This window comes from Drosophila novamexicana, unplaced genomic scaffold, assembly GCF_003285875.2.
Source record: "Drosophila novamexicana strain 15010-1031.04,08,12 unplaced genomic scaffold, DnovRS2.1 tig00000817-arrow-arrow-pilon, whole genome shotgun sequence".
NCBI lineage: Eukaryota > Metazoa > Arthropoda > Insecta > Diptera > Drosophilidae > Drosophila > Drosophila novamexicana.
Window position 1 is genome coordinate 2,230,281 of NW_020824827.1, and position 27,305 is coordinate 2,257,585.

Genomic DNA, 27,305 nt, shown 5'->3' on the forward strand with positions numbered 1-27,305 from the left:
TCGCCATGATCAACGGCGGAGTTATGTCGTTTTCAAACGTCATTGCTCCGCCGCTCTAAAAACGAAAATCAGACATTTTTTACGCGAGAGTTGTTTTCTAACATAACATAATCTCGCACAGATCAACGGCGAAGCTATGTCGTCTCTTTCGAATTACTCACCTTAACTGCCCAAAAAATTCCTCACAAAAAAAACATAAGAATTTAAATATTTTTCAATATATTTATTTTGTTTCATAACATCGTATTTTCATTGCTTAATTATTATTTATATAGTTATTTGAAAAAATATATGTTTTACAACATTTGAATATTTAGTTTTTATTTTATGTATCTACACTTAGAAGGTATTATCCGGCGTTGCCCAAGTAAGCTTTGTCTGGTCTTTTCCAGCTTTATTCCTTCTGTCCTCCCTTTTGTCAAGTTGTGACTGTATTGAAATAAATAATATTTAATATATTAGAAAAAGTCGTAGTTCAAAAAGAAGACAAAACGTGATGTAATCGGACAGTATTTGGCCGAGATACTCAAAAAAATCATCAAAACGGTGTAATTTACAAACTAATCGGTTTTTGGTCAATAACTTTTTTGAACCGACCGATTTGTAATTTGTTTGAATGTCATTTGATAGTAGGGATCCGTACGAATTAAAAAAGGTAAGATATTAAAAAAAAAATCATCAAAAAAGATTCGATTTTCGAACCGACCCCGATTTTGAAAAAAACGTGATGTAACCCCATGCCATTTTGACGATTTGTGTCAAAATTTAGATTTTCACCTATTTAACCTAGACAACTTAATTTTCGACCGATCGTTCCTATGGCAGCTATATGATATAGTGGTCCGATCCAGCTGGTTTTGACATATTTGCTGCGTGCAACATAAAGAGATACTTCTGCAAAGTTTCATAAAGATAGCTTTAAAACTAAGGGACTCGTTCGTATAGAAACTGACAGGCGGACAGACGGGCTGGCGGACAGAAGGACAGACGGACATGACTATAACGACTCGGCTGTTGATGATGATCAAGAATATATATACTTTGTGGGGTCGGAGATGTCTCCTTCTATGTGTTACACATTTCACGACAAAATTATAATACCCTCTGCAAGGGTATAAAAACAGCTTGCTTAAGCACCAAGTCAAATATGCGTCAATTGGCAGCCACATGCGCACTCAAGTAAACACAATCCTTAAGGAATTACCAGCAGAGTAATAGCACAACAACCAGCACAAGCAGTCGATGGCAAGGGAAAGGAGTCTAAATCGTGGCTGCTTAGCTATAATTGGATTTGTGTAAGAAAAGCCAAGAGCAAATGCAAAAAACAAAAAACAAAAAAAAAAGCAGAGACCGGCTAAAATTAATCATAAATAATAGAATATTACGAAAAATGTGCAAATTAACACAAGCACACATAAAACTTTAAGATTTCCCAAACCATTGAGACAAAACTTTTTCATTGTAAACTAAAAACAAAGCAAACAATTTATTCAGCGCTGAGTTGAGAAAATGGGCGTCTGGGAATTGGCCAGACAAAATCGTGCTAAATAGGGGAATATGCCTAAAGAAAAAGAGCCCGAATAAGCCCACACACACACACACACACACAAAGATAGCCGCATACACACACACACACACACAGAGAGACACACGCAGAGAGACACTCAAGCAGGGACACACTTGAATGGCTGGCACTTCGAGAGCTGGTAATTGTGGCCCCAATGCTAATGCCACCTTTGGGCTGTACGAAATGAAAATGCGTAAATTATTGATTAGAATCACCAGAAAGCAGAAGGTTGGCAGCGTGCCTGGCCAGCCTAACCAGGCAGCACACACAAATATATATATATGTATATATATATACATACTTTTTTTTTATGTTCCGGATTGATTGTTACGCCTTTTGTGAGAGCTTTCTCGACTGAACGAATATAAAAATATGCTAGCCCTTGGCATTGGAACGGTCACGAGTCGCATAATAAAGGCACTTTGCGTTGATTTTTAAATGGCGCCGAAGTCCTGTGGCGGCAGCAGCTGAAATTGGAATGCAAACAAAAGCCAGTTGGCATTGATTGGGCAAGGACTCTGGTGAACAGCTACTCCTCTGGCACTACGCCATTTGTTTCAACAAGTTGGGCGGATGGTCAGCCGTGGCCAGCTCTTTATGGGCACTAAACAAATATGGCCTTATTATTGTGGGCACGCGTGTGCGACGCTGCAAACTGCGTCATTTCGCATTCAACTCGACTCTAATGCGCATTTATCGTTCACGAAATGTAACATGGAATCATTCATTTCTACCGAATGCTCACAGCAAAATGCCTGGCCGCCCGCAGACTACTTCAGGCAGGCAGCCAGGCAGGCAGCAGGTGCTGTCAAGTGTCAACAAAAACAGTGCCCAGCATTTCGGTTAAAAAAATGAAGCTACCAAAAAAAACAAGAGCCCAACTGTGGACTGGGATGGGCTGTGGGCTGTGGGCTATCTGCCGAGCATAAATGTCAATATCATCAGAAGGCTCTGAAATTGCCGCAAGGCCTGTTGTGGCTTCCTCGTGTTGTCAGCCCTCGTTTGGCCCATGTTTGTGTCGCAGACCTAATGCCCGTGTAGATTAGAGATAAGGGCAACATCAAATACTGGCATTTGGACAATGCGCAAAGAATTTGCCTAGGCAAATTGCGTTTACGTAACACAATAATGCAGCTATGGTTGTGGTGCGGCTGAGTTTGATATCGGTCGGCTAGTCGGTCGGTCGGTCGGTCGGTCGGTCGCTCAAACCAACGCCTCGGTCTGTCCAAAGTCCGGGCAGCGGCAGGCCTTAATTAATTGTTCAGGTGGGCGACTTTGGCACACCTTTTCAGTTGCTCCACGTGGGCCGTCAGCGAGTTAAAAGTTTTTAATTTAGATTTTCTGAAACAGCAGCTGTTTGTGTCATAGAAAATAATAAATAATTCTCAATTGTTTGTGACTAGTATTTTCACAGATTTCTCAGCAAATAAAACCACATTCAACGCACGAAATATATACGAAATAAAATATAACAGAGTTAAATTGAAATCGTTGTGGAGCAAATATTTTGGTATCTGTCATCCATGATTTAAACGAGTTTTCCAAACTGAATGGGAAATATTTTGGTGAAGAACGTGTGCGACTATTGAAGTCGAGAGTACTCGACTGTATGGTGTCCTGTATCCAACCAAATAGTTATTGATTTAAAAAAATGTATGCTTCGAGTCAAATGAATAAAGTTATAAATGTGGCAAATTCTCAAGATGTTTCTATGCAATCGAATTCGACAGTGACAAGTCCACAGGAATCATACAGATTCACATATCTACATGCTACATGAAAATGCTAAATTCTTCGGCAGTCGTTATAGATGTCCTAGAATTAGTAATAACTGGGCCCATCTAACCATATTTGGTAGTTGCCGGTTACGGATGGAAATCAATCTATTCGTGTTTTTCTGGCACAAGGGATTTTTATGTGTTCTCATTGGAGGACATGGTTTGCTAAAGATTATATATTTTCTTCCACATACTATTTTACGCCACCGGAAATCAACTTTTCATCTAAAATTATATAAACTAAATTGTTGAGATATATATATATTTTTTTTTTCAAAATATGACAGATTAAGCCTAACCAGAATTAATATTTATTTCTCAAGTTTTTTCTCCGTCCAAGGCAGTGCCCACTTCTAAGATAAGCTTAGAAACTAGTCTCTCAACTAGTATATATCTCTGTCTAATTGAATATTTGCACAAATTAAATATTCCCTTTGAATACATTTGGAATGGGTGCAGGGTATAATGAATGAATGTGTCCGCGCAGATGTTACGACAAATGAGCAAATGTCCAACACTCTAGCAGTTTTTAACACCCGCTCTAAGCTTGGTCGAAACGGGAATTACAAAATACATTTTGTGGCATTTTCAGAATGCAATTTGAAACAAAACTACGCACACGCAGAGCTGACCAACTGCTGAAAAAAAGGAAACAATTTGCGATACCAATTTGCAATGTTATCCAGTCTGTCATTCTGTTGTTGCCTTTGCAGTTGTAGTTGTAGTTGTACTTGTAGTTGTTGCTGTTCTCGTATTTGTTGCTGGCCAACGCATTAATAAAACATAATTTCGCTTAAAAGTAATTTAAGCACTTTTGTGTTTGCCAACATCGTGGGCGCAACCGTTGGCTGCTCTTGCGTTTGCTTTTCATTTCTATAATAGTCTGCAGGTTTACGAGCCAGGTACGGACGGGCAGAGGCACAGGTCCAGGGCGCGCTCACTGGTCCGGCAACTGGCTCACACACACACACACACACACACACACACATAAACACATATAGAGAGACACGCTCGCATATATAGACTGAAAGTGCGGGGGCCTCGTGGCGCATGACTAACACTCGTTATGAGATTCATGGCCTACATGTGTTTGCTCCACGGCCTTGTAAATGGGCACTGGGCGTGCTGTATGTGCCCTACGTGCTGGGCGCCTTGATGGGCGTGCCTGTGTAGTTGTAGCTGTAGCTGGTGCCTGTGTGCCTGCCTGTGTGCAGCCGCCGGAGCGTGCCCTTGAAGCCATTTTCTTATGTACTTACTTGTAAACGGATTTTTTTCTGTTTTTTTTTTTTTGCTGCTGCCAGTGCCTGCTGTTATTAAGTTGGGTGTGTAGTCATTGCAGGGGCTGCCGGATGCCCAGATAAAATTTTCAAAGCGGGAAGTTTGCTTCCCGTTGCGCACAGTCACTTACTTGTTTTGACCATTACATTGGCTACTTTTGTCGGCCATGTACATGGTCTCTGGCTCTGGCTATGACTGTGGCTCTGACTCTGGCTGTGTGCGTGACAGACATACACGCTGGTCATTTACTTTGATATTATTATTTACAAAATCTGATTTCATTTAATAAATGTGATAAAAAAATATAAAATTGAAAATCCCAAAGGAAGTATCAAATTTAAATGGGTACCTGTAGTTTCTTAGGCCCAACAAATATAAAATGTTTAAAATAAAGGAATTGTAAATAGTTATAAACTCTCTTATTTTTATTTATTTATTTATTTATTTATTAATGGTCGACAAAACGAGTGTCTTCCTCATTATTCAATAGAATATACAATAGAATTTTATGCTAAAAGCCTAGTTAAAGGATACAATTTTCTAAATAGCATCACCGACCGATGGAGGTGTTTTATTTGCCAGTCCGGCCAGCTGTGCCCCTTTTCACAGCTAATTTTGTCAGTGACGCTATTAGAGCCTACATCTAAGCAGAAGGTTGTAAGTAGGAAAAAAGTGTTTTCAAGTAGCATTAAAATAATCTTAATTTGCTATATTAATAAAGAAAATACAATAAATAGGAAAAATGAAAGTAAGAAGAATTGTTAATAAAGTAAAGCAATGTAAGTTAGATAAAGAGTGTTAAGTAGATAGGACAGAGAGAAAAGTAATGGGAAATCACCGACCCGGTGGGGGAAAATTTTTCAGCCTGTCCGGCAAGCTATGCCCCTGCTCATAGCTGGGAATGGTCAGCGACTTCCCGAAGGTATCCTGAAAGCAACGATTTTATTAGGGGTAGAGACAGTTCGGTAGAGAAAACGTGATGCAAACTATTATAATTTTTACATAGCACGCGAAAAGGATTGTGCATAGCGTAGTCTGTTGTGCACGTAGATAGTAAAAAGGGGCGATAATTTCTGGTTGGTCTAGCCGGAACAGAGAATTGAAGACGCCCTAGCAGAAAAGGAGAATCTATGTCGCCAATAATCAACTTATGTAGAAGGACAACACCGAGAATTGTCCTACGGTTGGTTAACGACGGAAGGTTGAGAAGAAGCAGTCTGCTGGAGTAGGATGGCAACCGAAGATTAGGGTCCCAATTTAAACCTCGTAAGGCAAAAAGCAGAAATTGCTTCTGAACAGATTCAATACGATCCTGGCTGTTGTTATACTGTGGAGACCAAATGCAAGAGCAGTATTCAAGGATAGGGCGAACAAGAGAGATGTACAGAAGTTTTGTTATAAAAGGATCGTTAAACTCTTTAGACCATCGTTTAATGAATCCAAGTACACCTTTTGCCTCATTAACGATGGTATCTATGTGAAGATTGAAACAGAGTTTAGAATCAAAAATTACGCCTAGATCCTTAACTGTTAGTATACGTTGCAAAGGGATATTGTCGATTGTATAACTGACAAGATAAGGTGTAGTACGATTAAAAGTCATAAACATACACTTTGAACAGTTTAGATGCAATTGATTGGCCGAACACCATAGTTGCATAGCGTTCAAATCGTCTTGTAGACGAGAATGATGTAGGGGATTAGTGTATGATAGAAAAAGTTTGACATCGTCCGCATACATGAGTACACGGGCATGTGATATGACAGAGGGGAGATCATTTATAAAAAGGGTAAAGAGTAAAGGTCCAAGATGACTACCTTGAGGAACACCAGAAGTAACGTGAACCCGTTTAGAGGTAGTCAGCCTCAGCATTACTCTTTGGGTCCTACCTTTTAAATAAGAATTAATCCAAAGCAGAAGAGACAGGGGGAAACCTATTCGGTCAAGTTTAAAAAGTAAAATGTCATGGTGCACAGAGTCAAACGCCTTACTGAAGTCAGTGTAAATGACATCAGTTTGCATTTTCGAAAGGAAAGCATCGTTTACCAAGGAAGTAAACTCAAGCAGATTGGTCGTAGTTGACCGATTCTTTACGAATCCGTGTTGAACAGGGGAAACAACTGATTTGCAGAAATGCTGCAATTATGTCCGCATCTTTTCCATCACTAAAATATTCGTTAACAGTCAGCAACAATTGAATAAGTTCTTGCTTAAATAAGAGCGGCTAATTTTCTGAGATATATGTGGGCGAACTAAGGAAAACTTATCTTCAGGATGGCAAACTCGAAGCGTGCACTTAAAATTCACAGACCAGCTGAATAACTTACATAATAGTATATCCGCAGGCGATTTAGCTCGCATAAAAACAATAGCTTAAATACTTATATACATATATATTATGTATTTTATTTTTCATGAATTTCGCACCCAACAGTTTTATTCAAAGACCGTGCAGGCCAAAGTCCTTGCCAAAGACGAACATTTTTCTTGGTCTCCATGTTCTCCATACTTGTATTTCCTTTCTCTCTCTGTGCCTGTGCCTCTGTCTCCCCACTGTGTCCGCTACATATTTAAATTTCACGCGCGCATACACAGGCAAGGATAAACGGGATTTATACCCACTAATGCCTGTGATTTGTTCTATAAAATTACTTTATGCCACCGAGGCGTTGCCTGCAGACCTTCCTTTATCTGGCCACCCTTCGCCCGAACCCAAACCCAAGCCCAAACTCAGTCCCATTTCAAGTCCCCCTCACGTTTCTGTTCTTCGGGCAAAAGAAGCCTACATTTGCTGAACGAATGCTTTGGCAACATGACGACTTATGCCTTTATCCTTTTCCTCGCTCAAGCTGCAAAGCTGCATGAGGTTCTTTTGTCCTCTTTCTGGTTGTTCCTTCATGTGTGTGCGCGTGAGCGTGTGTTGGGTTGTATTTGCGTTGTATTGAAAACATTTGCTTGGCTTGGCTTGTCGCCGTGTGGTTTCTTTTAAGCCGCAACAACCCCGTCGCATAGTTTGGATCAATCTCCCAAATATCAGTCAAGCATAATCATAAATTGAAAGCCGCATAGTTAACAAATCAATTAGAAATTGTGATTGGCATTATTAAAGCGCCACACTTTGCTGCCTGCCATATGCCGCAATGTTCAAACTGAAAAGTAACTGAGAAAATGAACAGAGAATTCATTTTGTAACTGAAAGAAACTAATACTAGAACTGGCTGTGCGTCAGTCAATCATCCGGATAGCTGGTGTCTAATGAACTTCTGTAGAATGTGCGCATATTGCCAGTAAGACATGTTGTTAAGGGCGTGTATATTGTTTTCGTCTGCCAATCAACCATAATGATTCAACATTATATTGATAAGCAACAGTGTGTTTGGTCAGCTTCAACATGGTCAACTGGCAGCTGGACAACTGGCAGCTGACAGGACACCTACCAGCTTACCACTCCAACTTGCGGGCCATAATTGCGTTCTGTGTTCTAACTGTAACGGGCGTGTCACGTCTCAAAGGACAGACCCACCAAGGGACAAACAGACCAAGAAACCGACTGACCGACCGACCAACCGACCGAGCAACCGATCGACCACAACTCTCGTTGGTAATCTGCCATATTCCTTGCCAGAAGTCGTAGTTATTTTCGGTGTGTCTGCTTCCTCGGGCGGATTGCGAGCTCCGAGCACAGCTGCCAAAGTTCAAATATTGATTTAGCAATCAATTGAAAATATGAATATTATCGAACAATCGAACGGCAAACGCTGTTTATGGTTTTCCATTCGCACTCTGCACACGGCCGCCATTGTTGTTCTTTCTGTTTGTTTTTGTTGCAATAATTTGTTTATGCTATTGCAATTAGTGCCTAACCAGCCAACAGGTAAACAGTTCAGTTTCTGGCCAAAAAAAGTCTGCTTCAGTCCGCACAATCAATCACTAGCTTTTGGTTCTTTCATTGAAGCGTATCTCAAATGGCTGTTCAACTAATCAAAGCAATTATCAGAAGAAATGTTGTTCATTAAATTAAAAAGGTTTCTATTTTCTCAGTTAGTTTTCTAATAATTTAAGTATATAAACCATTTAGCAGTCACTGTAGTGTTACTTGCCACGGAATTTGGCTTTCTTCAATTCTTCAGTAAATATTGCTTATCCTGCTCTGTTTGGGTTAACTTTCGTACATTTTGCAATCGTTTTTAAAACCGCCCGTTCTTAACTTAAGTCGGAAGTTGAGCAATTACTCAACATACGCAATGCTTGGCTACCCTCACACAAAATACCCGCCAACTGGTATTTTTTCCAGCTAAAATTATTCGACAATGCAAAAAGCATAGCAGTAAATTATATTCACGGCGCAGGAACGGGTCGATATGTTCATGGATAAAGATGTCGTAATACAATTGTTTTAAAACCACAGTTTTTAATACTCGATGCTAATCAAGTGAATGTTCAACCTCAGCTATAGGGGGCGAACCACCTTGCAGGTATCTAGAAAAAAAACATGTGGGCTGTGATGTGTGGAGAACAACCAAGAGCTGCAGAGCACTCACAAGCAGATTTGGTAAGAAAATCAGGCATTTCCTGTTGTGTAGCTTCAGGTCAGGGATTGCAGATTAGGTGATAAGAATATTAATGGGTGTGAAATAGGCAGGAAATTAAACGATCCAGGTGAGCATCCTATATGCAGCTCAGCTGCTTATTCGACCCTCGAGGGCATCACTTAATCAGGGAACAGCCTACGCGTACCTAATCTCAAACAACAACCAGATACCAGCCCACAAAGGATAATGTTATAATAGGATTTCAAGGATTGCATTGCCCGAATCTCAATTCGGTTATCAGATATTTCAGAGGTGCGCTGATGCGGTGCATGATGTGTTGGATTTATAATTAATTTTCCGTTTGAGAATTTCAATTTCCACACCATATCAGAAATGTTGATGTAGTTGTTCTTGTTGAAACGGAGCCCCCATTGGGCAACAGTTGCAACTGATGTAGGCATACCACGCCCACTCCCGCCTTGATTAATGCTGATTGATTGATTATTTGCGTTTTGCTGACACGCTGCACGCTTTATTGTCGCCCGACTTGTGGAAAATCATCAATTTCCGCTTGTAAAACACGTACACCACGTACAACAAAACGTTGCCGACGTCGTTGTCAAAGTGAGCTCATTTTTTTGCCACCCAAAACAGGCAACAAGCCGAAACAGGCCAAACGCTTGGTTTGGCTTGTGGGTTCGGCTGGGAATATTTGCTGTAATGAATATTTTCTTTTGCTGGCGGGCTGCAAAACAATTATTGCGGTTGGTCAACATCTTGTCAACGGACGTGTCGTGAAGTTTCCTCCTTTTTCCATTCTGTTCATTTTTTGTAATTTTAAATAAGTATTGGACAGCTGCCAAGGCGGCTCTCATAGAAAATTGATGTTGAGTGTGGCGACATTAATGCCAATATTCGACAGGATTATCAAGGCAGGCGCTGGCAAAAAGTCAGTCGTCAATTCGGATTCGAGTTCGTGTCAGGGCTGTCTGCTCCTTGGCCCTGCAGCATCAATGAATGGGTGTAAGGCTGGCGGGTGTGAGGCGTGCCGTCTGATGGCTGGAGGCTGCGGCTTGGCTGTCGATTCTTGGGCAGCTGGGCATGATTGAATTTTCGTGAATTACGGCTCGTTAGCGTGTGGCACGAACACAAACACACTCACACACACACACACACAGACGTCCTGCTGTGGGCAATGCCACAAAACCAATGAAAACGTGGCATGTTCGTTGTATATTGCAACAAGTTGCCAACCAGAAAGGCAACGATGTTACCATGTTTGACGGGCTGCCTGCCAGCCTATCCGCCGCCTGCCTGTCCGTCCGTCCGTCCGTCTACTCGCCTGTCATGCACTTGACGTGCTTCATTTCATTTGGTTTTCTTGTTTTCCGCTTTTTCCATATTTTTCGCGCGGCCTGACACTTTTTTACTTACTCAGTCGTTGACATTTTGCGTGACTGACGACAGCCGCGTGGTGTGAATAAATGAAAATGAAATTGGCGCCACTTTGTAGGCCCCCGCAAATGGGGCAATGTGTTTGCTTTTTACCATTTGGTGTCTTAATTATGATTGGGATTGGACGTACACTGTTCGCTGCAACATTGGCAATTCATTTATCGATTTCTATCGTCCAATTTGCAAATTGTTGCCCGATGCGTAGCTCTCTAGAATATTAAATCCGCTCAACTATTTAGCCAAATTTAATTGTTGAGCGTTTGTTATCATTCGGATTTCCATGTTTTCCATGGCAAATGTTATTTACAGCTAAATTTTAATTATTAAATGCACTTTCCCACTAAACTGTTGGGTATATTTACACGTAATTTAATTTGTCAGTCACATAAAAAAATATTTTGATCAATCAGTATGAGTTTAAGTTCACAGCAAATTCAGGTGAACTGCAAATTAAATTCCTACAAATTAAATAACATATACAAAAAATGGAATAAATTAATGAATTAATTCCGACAATTTGATTAAGTAAACGCAGTTGGTCAAAGAAGAAGAGAAATTTATGGTAAAAGTTTTCAAAAATGTAAATGCATTGTTTATTCGGTTTGGAAACGAATCGTTGATAATAAATTATCTGAAATGCCAAAAGTAATTAATATTAATCAATATATGCTGACCCTTTAAGCTACTTTGCGCGCATGCGATAAAAAACTGCAGTTTTCATTTCAAAAGTATTCGCACTTTGAACAAGAGGGCTTGAAGAGCTGTTGCCCCGCTGGGCACAGGAAAAAATATGTCGGAAAATTGCCGCAGCGGACTTCACGTGTCAATGTGAGCCAGGTGGAAAAGGTGCAGGTGCATGCCCTCGTAAATATTTGACACTCGCCGCCTGTCGAATGCCGTACACGAATGCAGGCGAAAAATATCTCATGTGCACTTTGGCAAACAAATTAAAATTTATCGGACCGGCTGGTGGTCGGGTCGGAGGAGCTACGCCCCATAAACTGACAATTAAGGCGATGGCTCTCGCAGCAAATACACGGATTATTTGGAAATGTTTGCCTTTTCTTTCGCTTGTGCATTTTAATGGCATTCAATAAAGCCGCAATTGAGCGTAGATGCATGTTACAACTTTAGTAAATGTATATTCATTTTTTTTTTGGCAGATGGACAATCGGATGTGGATGTGCAATTGGTGGTGCCGAGGTATGTGGAGCGCGGCTCCAGCGCCACATTGATATGCAAGCACAATGTGATACCGGAAATACTGTTCAAGGTAAGACTTTAGTGCAGTTTACTGAACTCAAGCAAATGTGTATTTATTATCTTTGTCTTTGTCTTTACCGTCAAGTATATCAGCGTTTGCATGATGAATGTGGCAGGCACGATGAGAACTTTAAATTGAAATGGCAACCACGACGACAAAGCAACTTTGTTTGCCTTGTGCTACTTTGTGCTACTCTGGCAAGTTTATAGCGTTGACAGAAGCTTACCCAATCAGTGGCAGGTGCTGCAGGTAGTGCATGTTGTTAGTGCTGCCACAGACAGAAATGCAATTGTAGCAATTGTCGTGAAAAGTTGCAATCAAAGAGCGGTTCATCGTGTCCTCATTGCCCCCGACGTTGTCACTTCCGCCTTAGTTTCAGTTTCAGCTTTAGTTTCAGTTACAGTTGCGACAATTAATTTCACTTCAACTCTCTTATTACTGTCACGAAACATCAAGGGACACGCACAGCCGTACGGCCCCAAAGGCGACGCCTTTGAATTTATGGCAAATGAGCTGCTTAGTTTTCCTGCCACAGTGACCCAGGCGGTAACCGAGTGTAGCTGACTTAGTCAGCGTGCATACTTTTAGTTTAGTTTGGAACTTTGTGCCACTACAAATCGTGGCATACAAATTCAAGGCCAAGCAAAAGCAAAAGCAAAAGCACAAGCAGCACCACAGCCAGCGCCTGCGGCTGCGGCAGCGGCAGCGACTTCTCTGGATGTTAGGGTAGAGGTCGATGTGGAGATGGAGGTTGTGCGCGAGCTTGTCGTTTTGTTCATTCTAAGTACCATAAAAGCGTACAACTTTGATGGCGCAAAAATACCACAAAGTTGAGTGTTTTAGAAGCGCACAACATATTGATTTTGCTCCTGTTTTCGGCAGCAGAAGCGGCAGCAGCAGTTCCCAGTTACTTCCTTGAAATCAAGAATGCATTTTAGACGAAAGTGTGGAGCACAGGTTGTTAATGTACGGTTTTTCATTAGTCATTATCATTAGCTAACGTAACTGAACATTTACAGTATTACAGGCAGAGTGAAAATTAATGAATGTGTTAGCTAGAAAAAAAATTAATTTACCATCCAATGCAACGCTTTGCTTTATTCGAATAGTTGAATTGACAAAAAAAAAGTTGCATTAAGCAAACTCCTTAAAATCATTATTGATTTTCAAAGTTGTACTTAGCTTACATACAGTAAAAACAAGGGCTAGTAAAAGTTAGCTCTATATGGATCGGGTTCTCCCCTAAATTTTTAAGTTATAAGTGCCTTAACGTTATTTTCTAATTTTCTTTACGCGTTTTATATTTAAAGTAGTTGACAAGACGTTGTAATGAAAATAAATTAAAGTTGTTTCTGTTTTTAGCTGAATATTTTAAATTCCATGCTTGTATGTTTGTTTATAAAAAACGTGCAAGCACTTGGAAATTCCACAGAACATAGTTTTAGTAACGAGCAGACTCAAGAAATTTTGTTATAGAATTAATCATTTAATGATAATTCGAAATTCGAAAAAAAAAACAATATCAAATCAACAGAAACCAACAATAGTATTTGTACTTCATATTGGTCGAAATTTAATATTGAAATTAGCTAGTAATTGCCTTTTGATTGTTTGTCTTTTTTATTATATAGTTGTTGAAAATGTTATGTAAATTATCACGCCGATGGCGTTTTCTGATTTTCATCCTAGTGTCAGCTAACAAATTTAATATGCACACCTGTATACTTGCCCTCCGGCATACCTGCAGCGGTACAATTAGCTGGGGGTAAAAATAAAATAAGCGCAGCACTTGCCGTGTTTACATGTAGACATTATTTTATTTGGCCAGTTGGCCGTTTTGCGGCTACTACCGCCTGGCAATGGCTAATTAGTATAATTGACTATATAACCGAGTGCGCTGGCACACTCGGCACCATGCCGCCGGTTTTGATTCGAATTGTTGCACGAAGCGTGGCAAATTGTGTGGAAGTGGCACTAAAAAGGCAATTAAAACGCAAATGCGAACACGGTTAACCATGGAATTGAAGTCGGCTGCGTCGAATGGTTTTCACATGCTGAAGCATACTTTTGGGTATACAAAAGCAGCGCGAAAAAATAAATGAAATAAACTAATTACGCTGCGAACGGCAGGCTGGGCCAACGGGGCCGGCTCAGACCCGACCACGTAATTCAGCTTTTGATTTGCCGGCTGAGTACCAAAAAAAAAAAAAGAAGAAGCGGGCTAATAAACACAAACAAAATATGCACAAAGTCAGACCATGGCTTAGCGGACACGCCAAAGCCAACACATGCCAAACTCATGCCTGGCTAAACAACAAAAATACAAAACAATGGGCCAGGAGCACAACGCTCTCTGCAGGGACCGGGACCTGGCCATGTGCCCCGTATCCACAGCCAGATACTGTCGCCGTTTGATTACTTTGCGATATGCACACTGCTATTATTATTATGACTGTGACCGTGGCTCCGAAAAGTTCATGTCATATCAAGAGAAATTGTTTCAAAAATTTCCACAAGTGGCTGATCAAATTTGATGGGCACATGGAGAGGGCGCTCAAACGTGCTTATGTGCTGTCGAATGGTTCAGCGGTTGCATGTTGATGTTTGCTTTGACCGCCCAAAACGGGACACTGTGTACCAGGAGCGTGTGTGCCTTATCGATTGCTCTGACAGAGAACACATGCGTGAGTAATGACGACATTTGCGGCCCAAATTGCGTATACGCTGCGTTCGCCGCAGGCACTTTCAATAGGGACATTAATATTATTAAGTTGCATGCAATCAATGCAATTCGCTGTGAAGCATGTCAATCAACCAATTTGCCTCACGCCCACGCCCACGCCCCGTCGAGCGTGACATTTAATATAAACAGAACTCTTAAATAAATTACGAGTACATTTTAATTTAGCTGCCAAAGTGTGTCGCATAAAGTGCAATAAATAAATATTGTGCGTAATTAAAAGCTGTTGGCAAGCGCCGTTTTATTTTTCACTTCCGGGACCTCAAGGGTTGTCTCGCGCTCTGCCGCCCACCCCAAAACTAACAACTTTTCCACAGTCGCAAGTTGCAAATGGAAATTTATTTTCATTTACATTATGTTTTCATATTTGCTTTTGCTGCCAAGTCCCTCTTGCACTGGCGCGTAACTTTTTCAGTCATATTCGAGCGTTTATGTTGCCTTCTCAAGCCTCGTTTGAAATAACGCACTCACCACGCCCCCCGCACCCCACCCCCCAGGACGACGTGGGCAAACATGTACATGACAGTTCCTCCCCCCCTCATGCTGACCGTTTGACATTTGCCTGTGGCATTTCAATAAAACATTCAATTATTTACAGTTTTACAGCTTAACGCGCATTTTAATTGTCCTTGCAACAAATTCGTGCAACTTGTTGCAAAGTTTAATTGCATTGCATTTGTTTTATACTTTATCGTTTTCCGTTTTCAATTTTTTTCTCTCTCATTTTTTTCCATCAAATTACTGACTCTGGATTATTAACTGCGGCAGTCATGAACCGATCCGGCGGCTCGCATTCAAATTGACGCAGTTACTCAATCAATGTCACAATCAGCGTGGCAACAACAAAACTGTTACGTAACAATATTTTAATATGGCCAAATGTATTTGTTTGATTGCAGGTGACATGGCTGAAGGTTGAGAAGGGCAAATTTTTCGAGTTCATAAACGGACGCAATCCCCCATTTCGTAATTCCACCATCGAGGGAGCCGAAATTGATGTAAGTAGACGCAAATTGCCGGGGGGTAAGAGCAAGGGCAGTTAATTTTGACGTACGGAAGATTAAATACCCTTGCAGGCATGTCAAATAAGTAATTCCATTTAATTTCCACTGATTGTCTCTACTATTGTTGTTGTGTGTACATCAAATGGGTAAGGGTTACCAGGTGAGCCCTTCGGCTCAATATTATTATACATGTGCGCGATAGGACTTGACGCGACCTTTTCATATAATATATTAATACAGAAAATTATAGAGCCATAAGCTAGAGTAGACTAAAAGTTGTTTTAGGGCGAAATTACGTACATTTTTCTTTTTAAACGAACCTGTCAGCTCTGCAAGTCAATTTCCATTAAATTCAGTGAGCCCCAGTTTAATTGAAGGAAAAAGAATTTATCGAGTAAATTTTTTGAGATTAAGTAGCAAGTCGCTCCGGTTTTAGTACAAACTAAATATATGGCTATAACAACCAACAGCAACAAGCTATAAGCCCCAAAATTGAGGAAGGCAGAATAATATTAAGTTTCAGTCTAAAACAAGTAAGAGGTTCTAGTCGGGAGCTCCCGACTAGGGAATACCCTGAACCCTCTTCTTCCAACATCAAATGCATATATATATTCTATTTTAGAAGCTATATGTCAAGTTTGGTGACTCTAGCTCTTATAATTTACCAAAATTGCCCAAAAAACAGGATATCTATACCGATTTTTATCGATTGCTTGGAAACGGAGTAAGTTATCGATTATCGGAAACAAACTCGATCTGCGCGGGAGCTAGGAGCACCTACATCCAAAATTTGGCCGAGATATTGGGGTGGTAATTTTTGACCCATGTCTAGATACGAATCTTGGGGTAAGATTTGGACATGAATTTCGACTAAAAATCACTGTTCAGATTTAAATGCCAGATTAATCTAGAGGGAAACCCATGAAGAAAATGCCAAACTTCATGAAAATCGGATGAGATTTGACCGAGTTATGGGGGTGGTAATTTTTGACCCATGTCTATATACGAATCTTGGGGTAAGATTTGGACATGAATTTCGTCTAAAAATCGATGTTCAGATTTGAATGCCAGATTAATCTAGAGGGAAAACCATGAAGAAAAAGCCAAACTTCATGAAAATCGGATGAGATTTGGCCGAGATATGGGGGTGGTAAATATTGACCCATGTCTATATACGAATCTTGGGGTAAGATTTGGACATGAATTTCGACTAAAAAAACGCTGTTCAGATTTGACTGCCAGATAAATCTAGAGGGAAAACCATGAAGAAAAAGCCAAACTTCATGAAAATCGGATGAGATTTGGCCGAGATATGTGGGTGGTAAATTTTGACTCATGTCTACATACGAATCTTGGGGTAAGATTTGGACATGAATTTCGACTAAAAAATCGCTGTTCAGGTTTGAATGCCAGATTAATCTAGAGAGAAACCCATGAAGAAAAAGCCAAACTTCATGAAAATCGGATGAGATTTGACCGAGTTATGGGGGTGGTAATTTTTGACCCATGTCTATATACGAATCTTGGGGTAAGATTTGGACATGAATTTCGTCTAAAAATCGATGTTCAGATTTGAATGCCAGATTAATCTAGAGGGAAAACCATGAAGAAAAAGCCAAACTTCATGAAAATCGGATGAGATTTGGCCGAGATATGGGGGTGGTAAATATTGACCCATGTCTATATACGAATCTTGGGGTAAGATTTGGACATGAATTTCGACTAAAAAAACGCTGTTCAGATTTGACTGCCAGATAAATCTAGAGGGAAAACCATGAAGAAAAAGCCAAACTTCATGAAAATCGGATGAGATTTGGCCGAGATATGTGGGTGGTAAATTTTGACCCATGTCTACATACGAATCTTGGGGTAAGATTTGGACATGAATTTCGACTAAAAAATCGCTGTTCAGGTTTGAATGCCAGATTAATCTAGAGGGAAAACCATGAAGAAAAAGCCAAACTTCATGAAAATCGGATGAGATTTGACCGAGTTATGGGGGTGGTAATTTTTGACCCATGTCTAGATACGAATCTTGGGGTAAGATTTGGACATGAATTTCGACTAAAAAATCGCTGTTCAGATTTGAATGCCAGATTAATCTAGAGGGAAACCCATGAAGAAAACGCCAAACTTCATGAAAATCGGATGAGATTTGGCCGAGATATGGGGGTGGTAATTTTTGACCCATGTCTAGATACGAATCTTGGGGTAAGATTTGGACATGAATTTCGACTAAAAAATCGGTGTTCAGATTTAAATGCCAGATTAATCTAGAGGGAAAACCATGAAGAAAAAGCCAAACTTCATGAAAATCGGATGAGATTTGGCCGAGATATGGGGGTGGTAAATTTTGACCCATGTCTATATACGAATCTTGGGGTAAGATTTGGACATGAATTTCGACTAAAAAATCGCTGTTCAGATTTGAAAGCCAGATTAATCTAGAGGGAAAACCATGAAGAAAAAGCCAAACTTCATGAAAATCGGATGAGATTTGGCCGAGATATGGGGGTGGTAAATTTTGACCCATGTCTATATACGAATCTTGGGGTAAGATTTGGACATGAATTTCGACTAAAAAATCGGTGTTCAGATTTGAATGCCAGATTAATCTAGAGGGAAACCCATGAAGAAAAAGCCAAACTTCATGAAAATCGGATGAGATTTGGCCGAGATATGGGGGTGGTAAATTTTGACCCATGTCTAGATACGAATCTTGGGGTAAGATTTGGACATGAATTTCGACTAAATACTCGGTGTTCAGATTTGAATGCCAGATTAATCTAGAGGGAAACCCATGAAGAAAACGCCAAACTTCATGAAAATCGGATGAGATTTGGCCGAGATATGGGGGTGGTAAATTTTGACCCATGTCTATATACGAATCTTGGGGTAAGATTTGGACATGAATTTCGACTAAAAAATCGCTGTTCAGATTTGAAAGCCAGATTAATCTAGAGGGAAAACCATGAAGAAAAAGCCAAACTTCATGAAAATCGGATGAGATTTGGCCGAGATATGGGGGTGGTAAATTTTGACCCATGTCTATATACGAATCTTGGGGTAAGATTTGGACATGAATTTCGACTAAAAAATCGGTGTTCAGATTTATATGCCAGATTAATCTAGAGGGAAACCCATGAAGAAAAAGCCAAACTTCATGAAAATCGGATGAGATTTGACCGAGTTATGGGGGTGGTAATTTTTGATCCATGTCTATATACGATTCTTGGGGTAAGATTTGGACATGAATTTCGACTAAATACTCGGTGTTCAGATTTGAATGCCAGATTAATCTAGAGGGAAACCCATGAAGAAAACGCCAAACTTCATGAAAATCTGATGAGATTTGGCCGAGATATGGGGGTGGTAAATTTTGACCCATGTCTATATACGAATCTTGGGGTAAGATTTGGACATGAATTTCGACTAAATACTCGGTGTTCAGATTTGAATGCCAGATTAATCTAGAGGGAAACCCATGAAGAAAACGCCAAACTTCATGAAAATCGGATGAGATTTGACCTAGTTATGGGGGTGGTAATTTTTGATCCATGTCTAGATACGAATCTTGGGGTAAGATTTGGACATGAATTTCGAATAAAAAATCGCTGTTCAGATTTGAATGCCAGATTAATCTAGAGGGAAAACCATGAAGAAAAAGCCAAACTTCACGAAAATCGGATGAGATTTGACCGAGTTATGGGGGTGGTAATTTTTGACCCATGTCTAGATACGAATCTTGGGGTAAGATTTGGACATGAATTTCGACTAAAAAATCGGTGTTCAGATTTAAATGCTAGATTAATCTAGAGGGAAACCCATGAAGAAAAAGCCAAACTTCATGAAAATCGGATGAGATTTGACCGAGTTATGGGGGTGGTAATTTTTGACCCATGTCTATATACGAATTTTGGGGTAAGATTTGGACATGACTTTCGACTAAAAAATCGGTGTTCAGATTTGAATGCCAGATTAATCTAGAGGGAAACCCATGAAGAAAAAGCCAAACTTCATGAAAATCGGATGAGATTTGGCCGAGATATGGGGGTGGTAATTTTTGACCCATGTCTATATACGAATCTTGGGGTAAGATTTGGACATGAACTTCGACTAAAAAATCGGTGTTCAGATTTGAATGCTAGATTAATCTAGAGGGAAAACCATGAAGAAAACGCCAAACTTCATGAAAATCGGATGAGATTTGACCGAGTTATGGGGGTGGTAATTTTTGACCCATGTCTAGATACGAATCTTGGGGTAAGATTTGGACATGAATTTCGACTAAAAAATCGCTGTTCAGATTTGAATGCCAGATTAATCTAGAGGGAAAACCATGAAGAAAAAGCCAAACTTCATGAAAATCGGATGAGATTTGACCGAGTTATGGGGGTGGTAATTTTTGACCCTTGTCTAGATACGAATCTTGGGGTAAGATTTGGACATGAATTTCGTCTAAAAAATCGGTGTTCAGATTTAAATGCCAGATTAATCTAGAGGGAAACCCATGAAGAAAAAGCCAAACTTCATGAAAATCGGATGAGATTTGGCCGAGATATGGGGGTGGTAATTTTTGACCCATGTCTATATACGAATCTTGGGGTAAGATTTGGACATGAACTTCGACTAAAAAATCGGTGTTCAGATTTGAATGCTAGATTAATCTAGAGGGAAAATCATGAAGAAAACGCCAAACTTCATGAAAATCGGATGAGATTTGACCGAGTTATGGGGGTGGTAATTTTTGACCCATGTCTAGATACGAATCTTGGGGTAAGATTTGGACATGAATTTCGTCTAAAAAATCGGTGTTCAGATTTAAATGCCAGATTAATCTAGAGGGAAACCCATGAAGAAAAAGCCAAACTTCATGAAAATCGGATGAGATTTGGCCGAGATATGGGGGTGGTAATTTTTGACCCATGTCTATATACGAATCTTGGGGTAAGATTTGGACATGAACTTCGACTAAAAAATCGGTGTTCAGATTTGAATGCTAGATTAATCTAGAGGGAAAATCATGAAGAAAACGCCAAACTTCATGAAAATCGGTTGAGATTTGACCGAGTTATGGGGGTGGTAATTTTTGACCCATGTCTATATACGAATCTTGGGGTAAGATTTGGACATGAATTTCGACTAAAAAATCGGTGTTCAGATTTGAATGCCAGATTAATCTAGAGGGAAACCCATGAAGAAAACGCCAAACTTCATGAAAATCGGATGAGATTTGACCGAGTTATGGGGGTGGTAATTTTTGACCCATGTCTAGATACGAATCTTGGGGTAAGATTTGGACATGAATTTCGACTAAAAAATCGCTGTTCAGATTTGAATGCCAGATTAATCTAGAGGGAAAACCATGAAGAAAAAGCCAAACTTCATGAAAATCGGATGAGATTTGACCGAGTTATGGGGGTGGTAATTTTTGACCCATGTCTAGATACGAATCTTGGGGTAAGATTTGGACATGAATTTCGACTAAAAAATCGGTGTTCAGATTTAAATGCCAGATTAATCTAGAGGGAAACCCATGAAGAAAAAGCCAAACTTCATGAAAATCGGATGAGATTTGGCCGAGATATGGGGGTGGTAATATTTGACCCATGTCTACATACGAATCTTGGGGTAAGATTTGGACATGAATTTCGACTAAAAAATCGGTGTTCAGATTTAAATGCCAGATTAATCTAGAGGGAAACCCATGAAGAAAAAGCCAAACTTCATGAAAATCGGATGAGATTTGGCCGAGATATGGGGGTGGTAATATTTGACCCATGTCTAGATACGAATCTTGGGGTAAGATTTGGACATGAATTTCGTCTAAAAATCGATGTTCAGATTTGAATGCCAGATTAATCTAGAGGGAAAACCATGAAGAAAAAGCCAAACTTCATGAAAATCGGATGAGACTTGACGGAGTTATGGGGGTGGTAATTTTTGACCCATGTCTAGATACGAATCTTGGGGTAAGATTTGGACATGAATTTCGACTAAAAAATCGCTGTTCAGATTTGAATGCCAGATTAATCTAGAGGGAAAACCATGAAGAAAAAGCCAAACTTCACGAAAATCGGATGAGATTTGACCGAGTTATGGGGGTGGTAATTTTTGACCCATGTCTAGATACGAATCTTGGGGTAAGATTTGGACATGAATTTCGTCTAAAAATCGATGTTCAGATTTGAATGCCAGATTAATCTAGAGGGAAAACTATGAAGAAAAAGCCAAACTTCATGAAAATCGGATGAGATTTGACCGAGTTATGGGGGTGGTAATTTTTGACCCATGTCTATATACGAATCTTGGGGTAAGATTTGGACATGAATTTCGACTAAAAATCGGTGTTCAGATTTGAATGCCAGATTAATCTAGAGGGAAACCCATGAAGAAAACGTCAAACTTCATGAATTTCGACTAAAAAATCGCTGTTCAGATTTGAATGCCAGATTAATCTAGAGGGAAACCCATGAAGAAAACGCCAAACTTCATGAAAATCTGATGAGATTTGGCCGAGATATGGGGGTGGTAATTTTTGACCCATGTCTATATACGAATCTTGGGGTAAGATTTGGACATGAATTTCGACTAAAAAATCGCTGTTCAGATTTGAATGCCAGATTAATCTAGAGGGAAAACCATGAAGAAAAAGCCAAACTTCATGAAAATCGGATGAGATTTGGCCGAGATATGGGGGTGGTAATTTTTGACCCATGTCTATATACGAATCTTGGGGTAAGATTTGGACATGAACTTCGACTAAAAAATCGGTGTTCAGATTTGAATGCTAGATTAATCTAGAGGGAAAATCATGAAGAAAACGCCAAACTTCATGAAAATCGGTTGAGATTTGACCGAGTTATGGGGGTGGTAATTTTTGACCCATGTCTATATACGAATCTTGGGGTAAGATTTGGACATGAATTTCGACTAAAAAATCGGTGTTCAGATTTGAATGCCAGATTAATCTAGAGGGAAACCCATGAAGAAAACGCCAAACTTCATGAAAATCGGATGAGATTTGACCGAGTTATGGGGGTGGTAATTTTTGACCCATGTCTAGATACGAATCTTGGGGTAAGATTTGGACATGAATTTCGACTAAAAAATCGCTGTTCAGATTTGAATGCCAGATTAATCTAGAGGGAAAACCATGAAGAAAAAGCCAAACTTCATGAAAATCGGATGAGATTTGACCGAGTTATGGGGGTGGTAATTTTTGACCCATGTCTAGATACGAATCTTGGGGTAAGATTTGGACATGAATTTCGACTAAAAAATCGCTGTTCAGATTTGAATGCCAGATTAATCTAGAGGGAAAACCATGAAGAAAAAGCCAAACTTCATGAAAATCGGATGAGATTTGACCGAGTTATGGGGGTGGTAATTTTTGACCCATGTCTAGATACGAATCTTGGGGTAAGATTTGGACATGAATTTCGTCTAAAAATCGATGTTCAGATTTGAATGCCAGATTAATCTAGAGGGAAAACCATGAAGAAAAAGCCAAACTTCATGAAAATCGGATTAGACTTGACGGAGTTATGGGGGTGGTAATTTTTGACCCATGTCTAGATACGAATCTTGGGGTAAGATTTGGACATGAATTTCGACTAAAAAATCGCTGTTCAGATTTGAATGCCAGATTAATCTAGAGGGAAAACCATGAAGAAAAAGCCAAACTTCACGAAAATCGGATGAGATTTGACCGAGTTATGGGGGTGGTAATTTTTGACCCATGTCTAGATACGAATCTTGGGGTAAGATTTGGACATGAATTTCGACTAAAAATCGGTGTTCAGATTTGAATGCCAGATTAATCTAGAGGGAAACCCATGAAGAAAACGTCAAACTTCATGAATTTCGACTAAAAAATCGCTGTTCAGATTTGAATGCCAGATTAATCTAGAGGGAAACCCATGAAGAAAACGCCAAACTTCATGAAAATCTGATGAGATTTGGCCGAGATATGGGGGTGGTAATTTTTGACCCATGTCTATATACGAATCTTGGGGTAAGATTTGGACATGAATTTCGTCTAAAAATCGATGTTCAGATTTGAATGCCAGATTAATCTAGAGGGAAAACCATGAAGAAAAAGCCAAACTTCATGAAAATCGGATTAGACTTGACGGAGTTATGGGGGTGGTAATTTTTGACCCATGTCTAGATACGAATCTTGGGGTAAGATTTGGACATGAATTTCGACTAAAAAATCGCTGTTCAGATTTGAATGCCAGATTAATCTAGAGGGAAAACCATGAAGAAAAAGCCAAACTTCACGAAAATCGGATGAGATTTGACCGAGTTATGGGGGTGGTAATTTTTGACCCATGTCTAGATACGAATCTTGGGGTAAGATTTGGACATGAATTTCGTCTAAAAATCGATGTTCAGATTTGAATGCCAGATTAATCTAGAGGGAAAACTATGAAGAAAAAGCCAAACTTCATGAAAATCGGATGAGATTTGACCGAGTTATGGGGGTGGTAATTTTTGACCCATGTCTATATACGAATCTTGGGGTAAGATTTGGACATGAATTTCGACTAAAAATCGGTGTTCAGATTTGAATGCCAGATTAATCTAGAGGGAAACCCATGAAGAAAACGTCAAACTTCATGAAAATCGGATGAGATTTGGCCGAGATATGGGGGTGGTAAATTTTGACCCATGTCTATATACGAATCTTGGGGTAAGATTTGGACATGAATTTCGACTAAAAAATCGCTGTTCAGATTTGAAAGCCAGATTAATCTAGAGGGAAAACCATAAAGAAAAAACCAAACTTCATGAAAATCGGATGAGATTTGGCCGAGATATGGGGGTGGTAAATTTTGACCCATGTCTATATACGAATCTTGGGGTAAGATTTGGACATGAATTTCGACTAAAAAATCGGTGTTCAGATTTAAATGCCAGATTAATCTAGAGGGAAACCCATGAAGAAAAAGCCAAACTTCATGAAAATCGGATGAGATTTGACCGAGTTATGGGGGTGGTAATTTTTGATCCATGTCTAGATACGAATCTTGGGGTAAGATTTGGACATGAATTTCGAATAAAAATTCGCTGTTCAGATTTGAATGCCAGATTAATCTAGAGGGAAAACCATGAAGAAAAAGCCAAACTTCACGAAAATCGGATGAGATTTGACCGAGTTATGGGGGTGGTAATTTTTGACCCATGTCTAGATACGAATCTTGGGGTAAGATTTGGACATGAATTTCGACTAAAAAATCGGTGTTCAGATTTAAATGCTAGATTAATCTAGAGGGAAACCCATGAAGAAAAAGCCAAACTTCATGAAAATCGGATGAGATTTGACCGAGTTATGGGGGTGGTAATTTTTGATCCATGTCTAGATACGAATCTTGGGGTAAGATTTGGACATGAATTTCGACTAAATACTCGGTGTTCAGATTTGAATGCCAGATTAATCTAGAGGGAAACCCATGAAGAAAACGCCAAACTTCATGAAAATCGGATGAGATTTGACCGAGATATGGGGGTGGTAAATTTTGACCCATGTCTATATACGAATCTTGGGGTAAGATTTGGACATGAATTTCGAATAAATACTCGGTGTTCAGATTTGAATGCCAGATCAATCTAGAGGGAAACCCATGAAGAAAACGCCAAACTTCATGAAAATCGGATGAGATTTGACCGAGTTATGGGGGTGGTAATTTTTGATCCATGTCTAGATACGAATCTTGGGGTAAGATTTGGACATGAATTTCGAATAAAAAATCGCTGTTCAGATTTGAATGCCAGATTAATCTAGAGGGAAAACCATGAAGAAAAAGCCAAACTTCACGAAAATCGGATGAGATTTGACCGAGTTATGGGGGTGGTAATTTTTGACCCATGTCTAGATACGAATCTTGGGGTAAGATTTGGACATGAATTTCGACTAAAAAATCGGTGTTCAGATTTAAATGCTAGATTAATCTAGAGGGAAACCCATGAAGAAAAAGCCAAACTTCATGAAAATCGGATGAGATTTGACCGAGTTATGGGGGTGGTAATTTTTGACCCATGTCTATATACGAATCTTGGGGTAAGATTTGGACATGACTTTCGACTAAAAAATCGGTGTTCAGATTTGAATGCCAGATTAATCTAGAGGGAAACCCATGAAGAAAAAGCCAAACTTCATGAAAATCGGATGAGATTTGACCGAGATATGGGGGTGGTAATTTTTGACCCATGTCTATATACGAATCTTGGGGTAAGATTTGGACATGAACTTCGACTAAAAAATCGGTGTTCAGATTTGAATGCTAGATTAATCTAGAGGGAAAACCATGAAGAAAACGCCAAACTTCATGAAAATCGGATGAGATTTGACCGAGTTATGGGGGTGGTAATTTTTAACCCATGTCTAGATACGAATCTTGGGGTAAGATTTGGACATGAATTTCGACTAAAAAATCGCTGTTCAGATTTGAATGCCAGATTAAGCTAGAGGGAAAACCATGAAGAAAAAGCCAAACTTCATGAAAATCGGATGAGATTTGACCGAGTTATGGGGGTGGTAATTTTTGACCCTTGTCTAGATACGAATCTTGGGGTAAGATTTGGACATGAATTTCGTCTAAAAAATCGGTGTTCAGATTTAAATGCCAGATTAATCTAGAGGGAAACCCATGAAGAAAGAGCCAAACTTCATGAAAATCGGATGAGATTTGGCCGAGATATGGGGGTGGTAATTTTTGACCCATGTCTATATACGAATCTTGGGGTAAGATTTGAATGCTAGATTAATCAAGAGGGAAAATCATGAAGAAAACGCCAAACTTCATGAAAATAGGATGAGATTTGACCGAGTTATGGGGGTGGTAATTTTTGACCCATGTCTATATACGAATCTTGGGGTAAGATTTGGACATGAATTTCGACTAAAAAATCGGTGTTCAGATTTGAATGCCAGATTAATCTAGAGGGAAACCCATGAAGAAAACGCCAAACTTCATGAAAATCGGATGAGATTTGACCGAGTTATGGGGGTGGTAATTTTTGACCCATGTCTAGATACGAATCTTGGGGTAAGATTTGGACATGAATTTCGACTAAAAAATCGCTGTTCAGATTTGAATGCCAGATTAATCTAGAGGGAAAACCATGAAGAAAAAGCCAAACTTCATGAAAATCGGATGAGATTTGACCGAGATATGGGGGTGGTAATTTTTGACCCATGTCTATATACGAATCTTGGGGTAAGATTTGGACATGAACTTCGACTAAAAAATCGGTGTTCAGATTTGAATGCTAGATTAATCTAGAGGGAAAATCATGAAGAAAACGCCAAACTTCATGAAAATCGGATGAGATTTGACCGAGTTATGGGGGTGGTAATTTTTGACCCATGTCTATATACGAATCTTGGGGTAAGATTTGGACATGAATTTCGACTAAAAAATCGGTGTTCAGATTTGAATGCCAGATTAATCTAGAGGGAAACCCATGAAGAAAACGCCAAACTTCATGAAAATCGGATGAGATTTGACCGAGTTATGGGGGTGGTAATTTTTGACCCATGTCTAGATACGAATCTTGGGGTAAGATTTGGACATGAATTTCGACTAAAAAATCGCTGTTCAGATTTGAATGCCAGATTAATCTAGAGGGAAAACCATGAAGAAAAAGCCAAACTTCATGAAAATCGGATGAGATTTGA

At 39.6% G+C, this 27,305-nt stretch overlaps 1 protein-coding gene across 1 annotated transcript in view; it reads left to right on the forward strand.

The window, feature by feature from the left end:
* LOC115764145 overlaps positions 1 to 27,305 on the forward strand; it is a 57,825-nt gene that overhangs the window by 12,493 nt on the left and 18,027 nt on the right. Inside the window, exons 2-3 of the mRNA XM_030707021.1 lie at positions 11,775 to 11,884; positions 15,515 to 15,613. Coding sequence (XP_030562881.1) covers positions 11,775 to 11,884; positions 15,515 to 15,613 — 209 coding nt within the window. The remainder of the gene's footprint in view (positions 1 to 11,774; positions 11,885 to 15,514; positions 15,614 to 27,305) is intronic.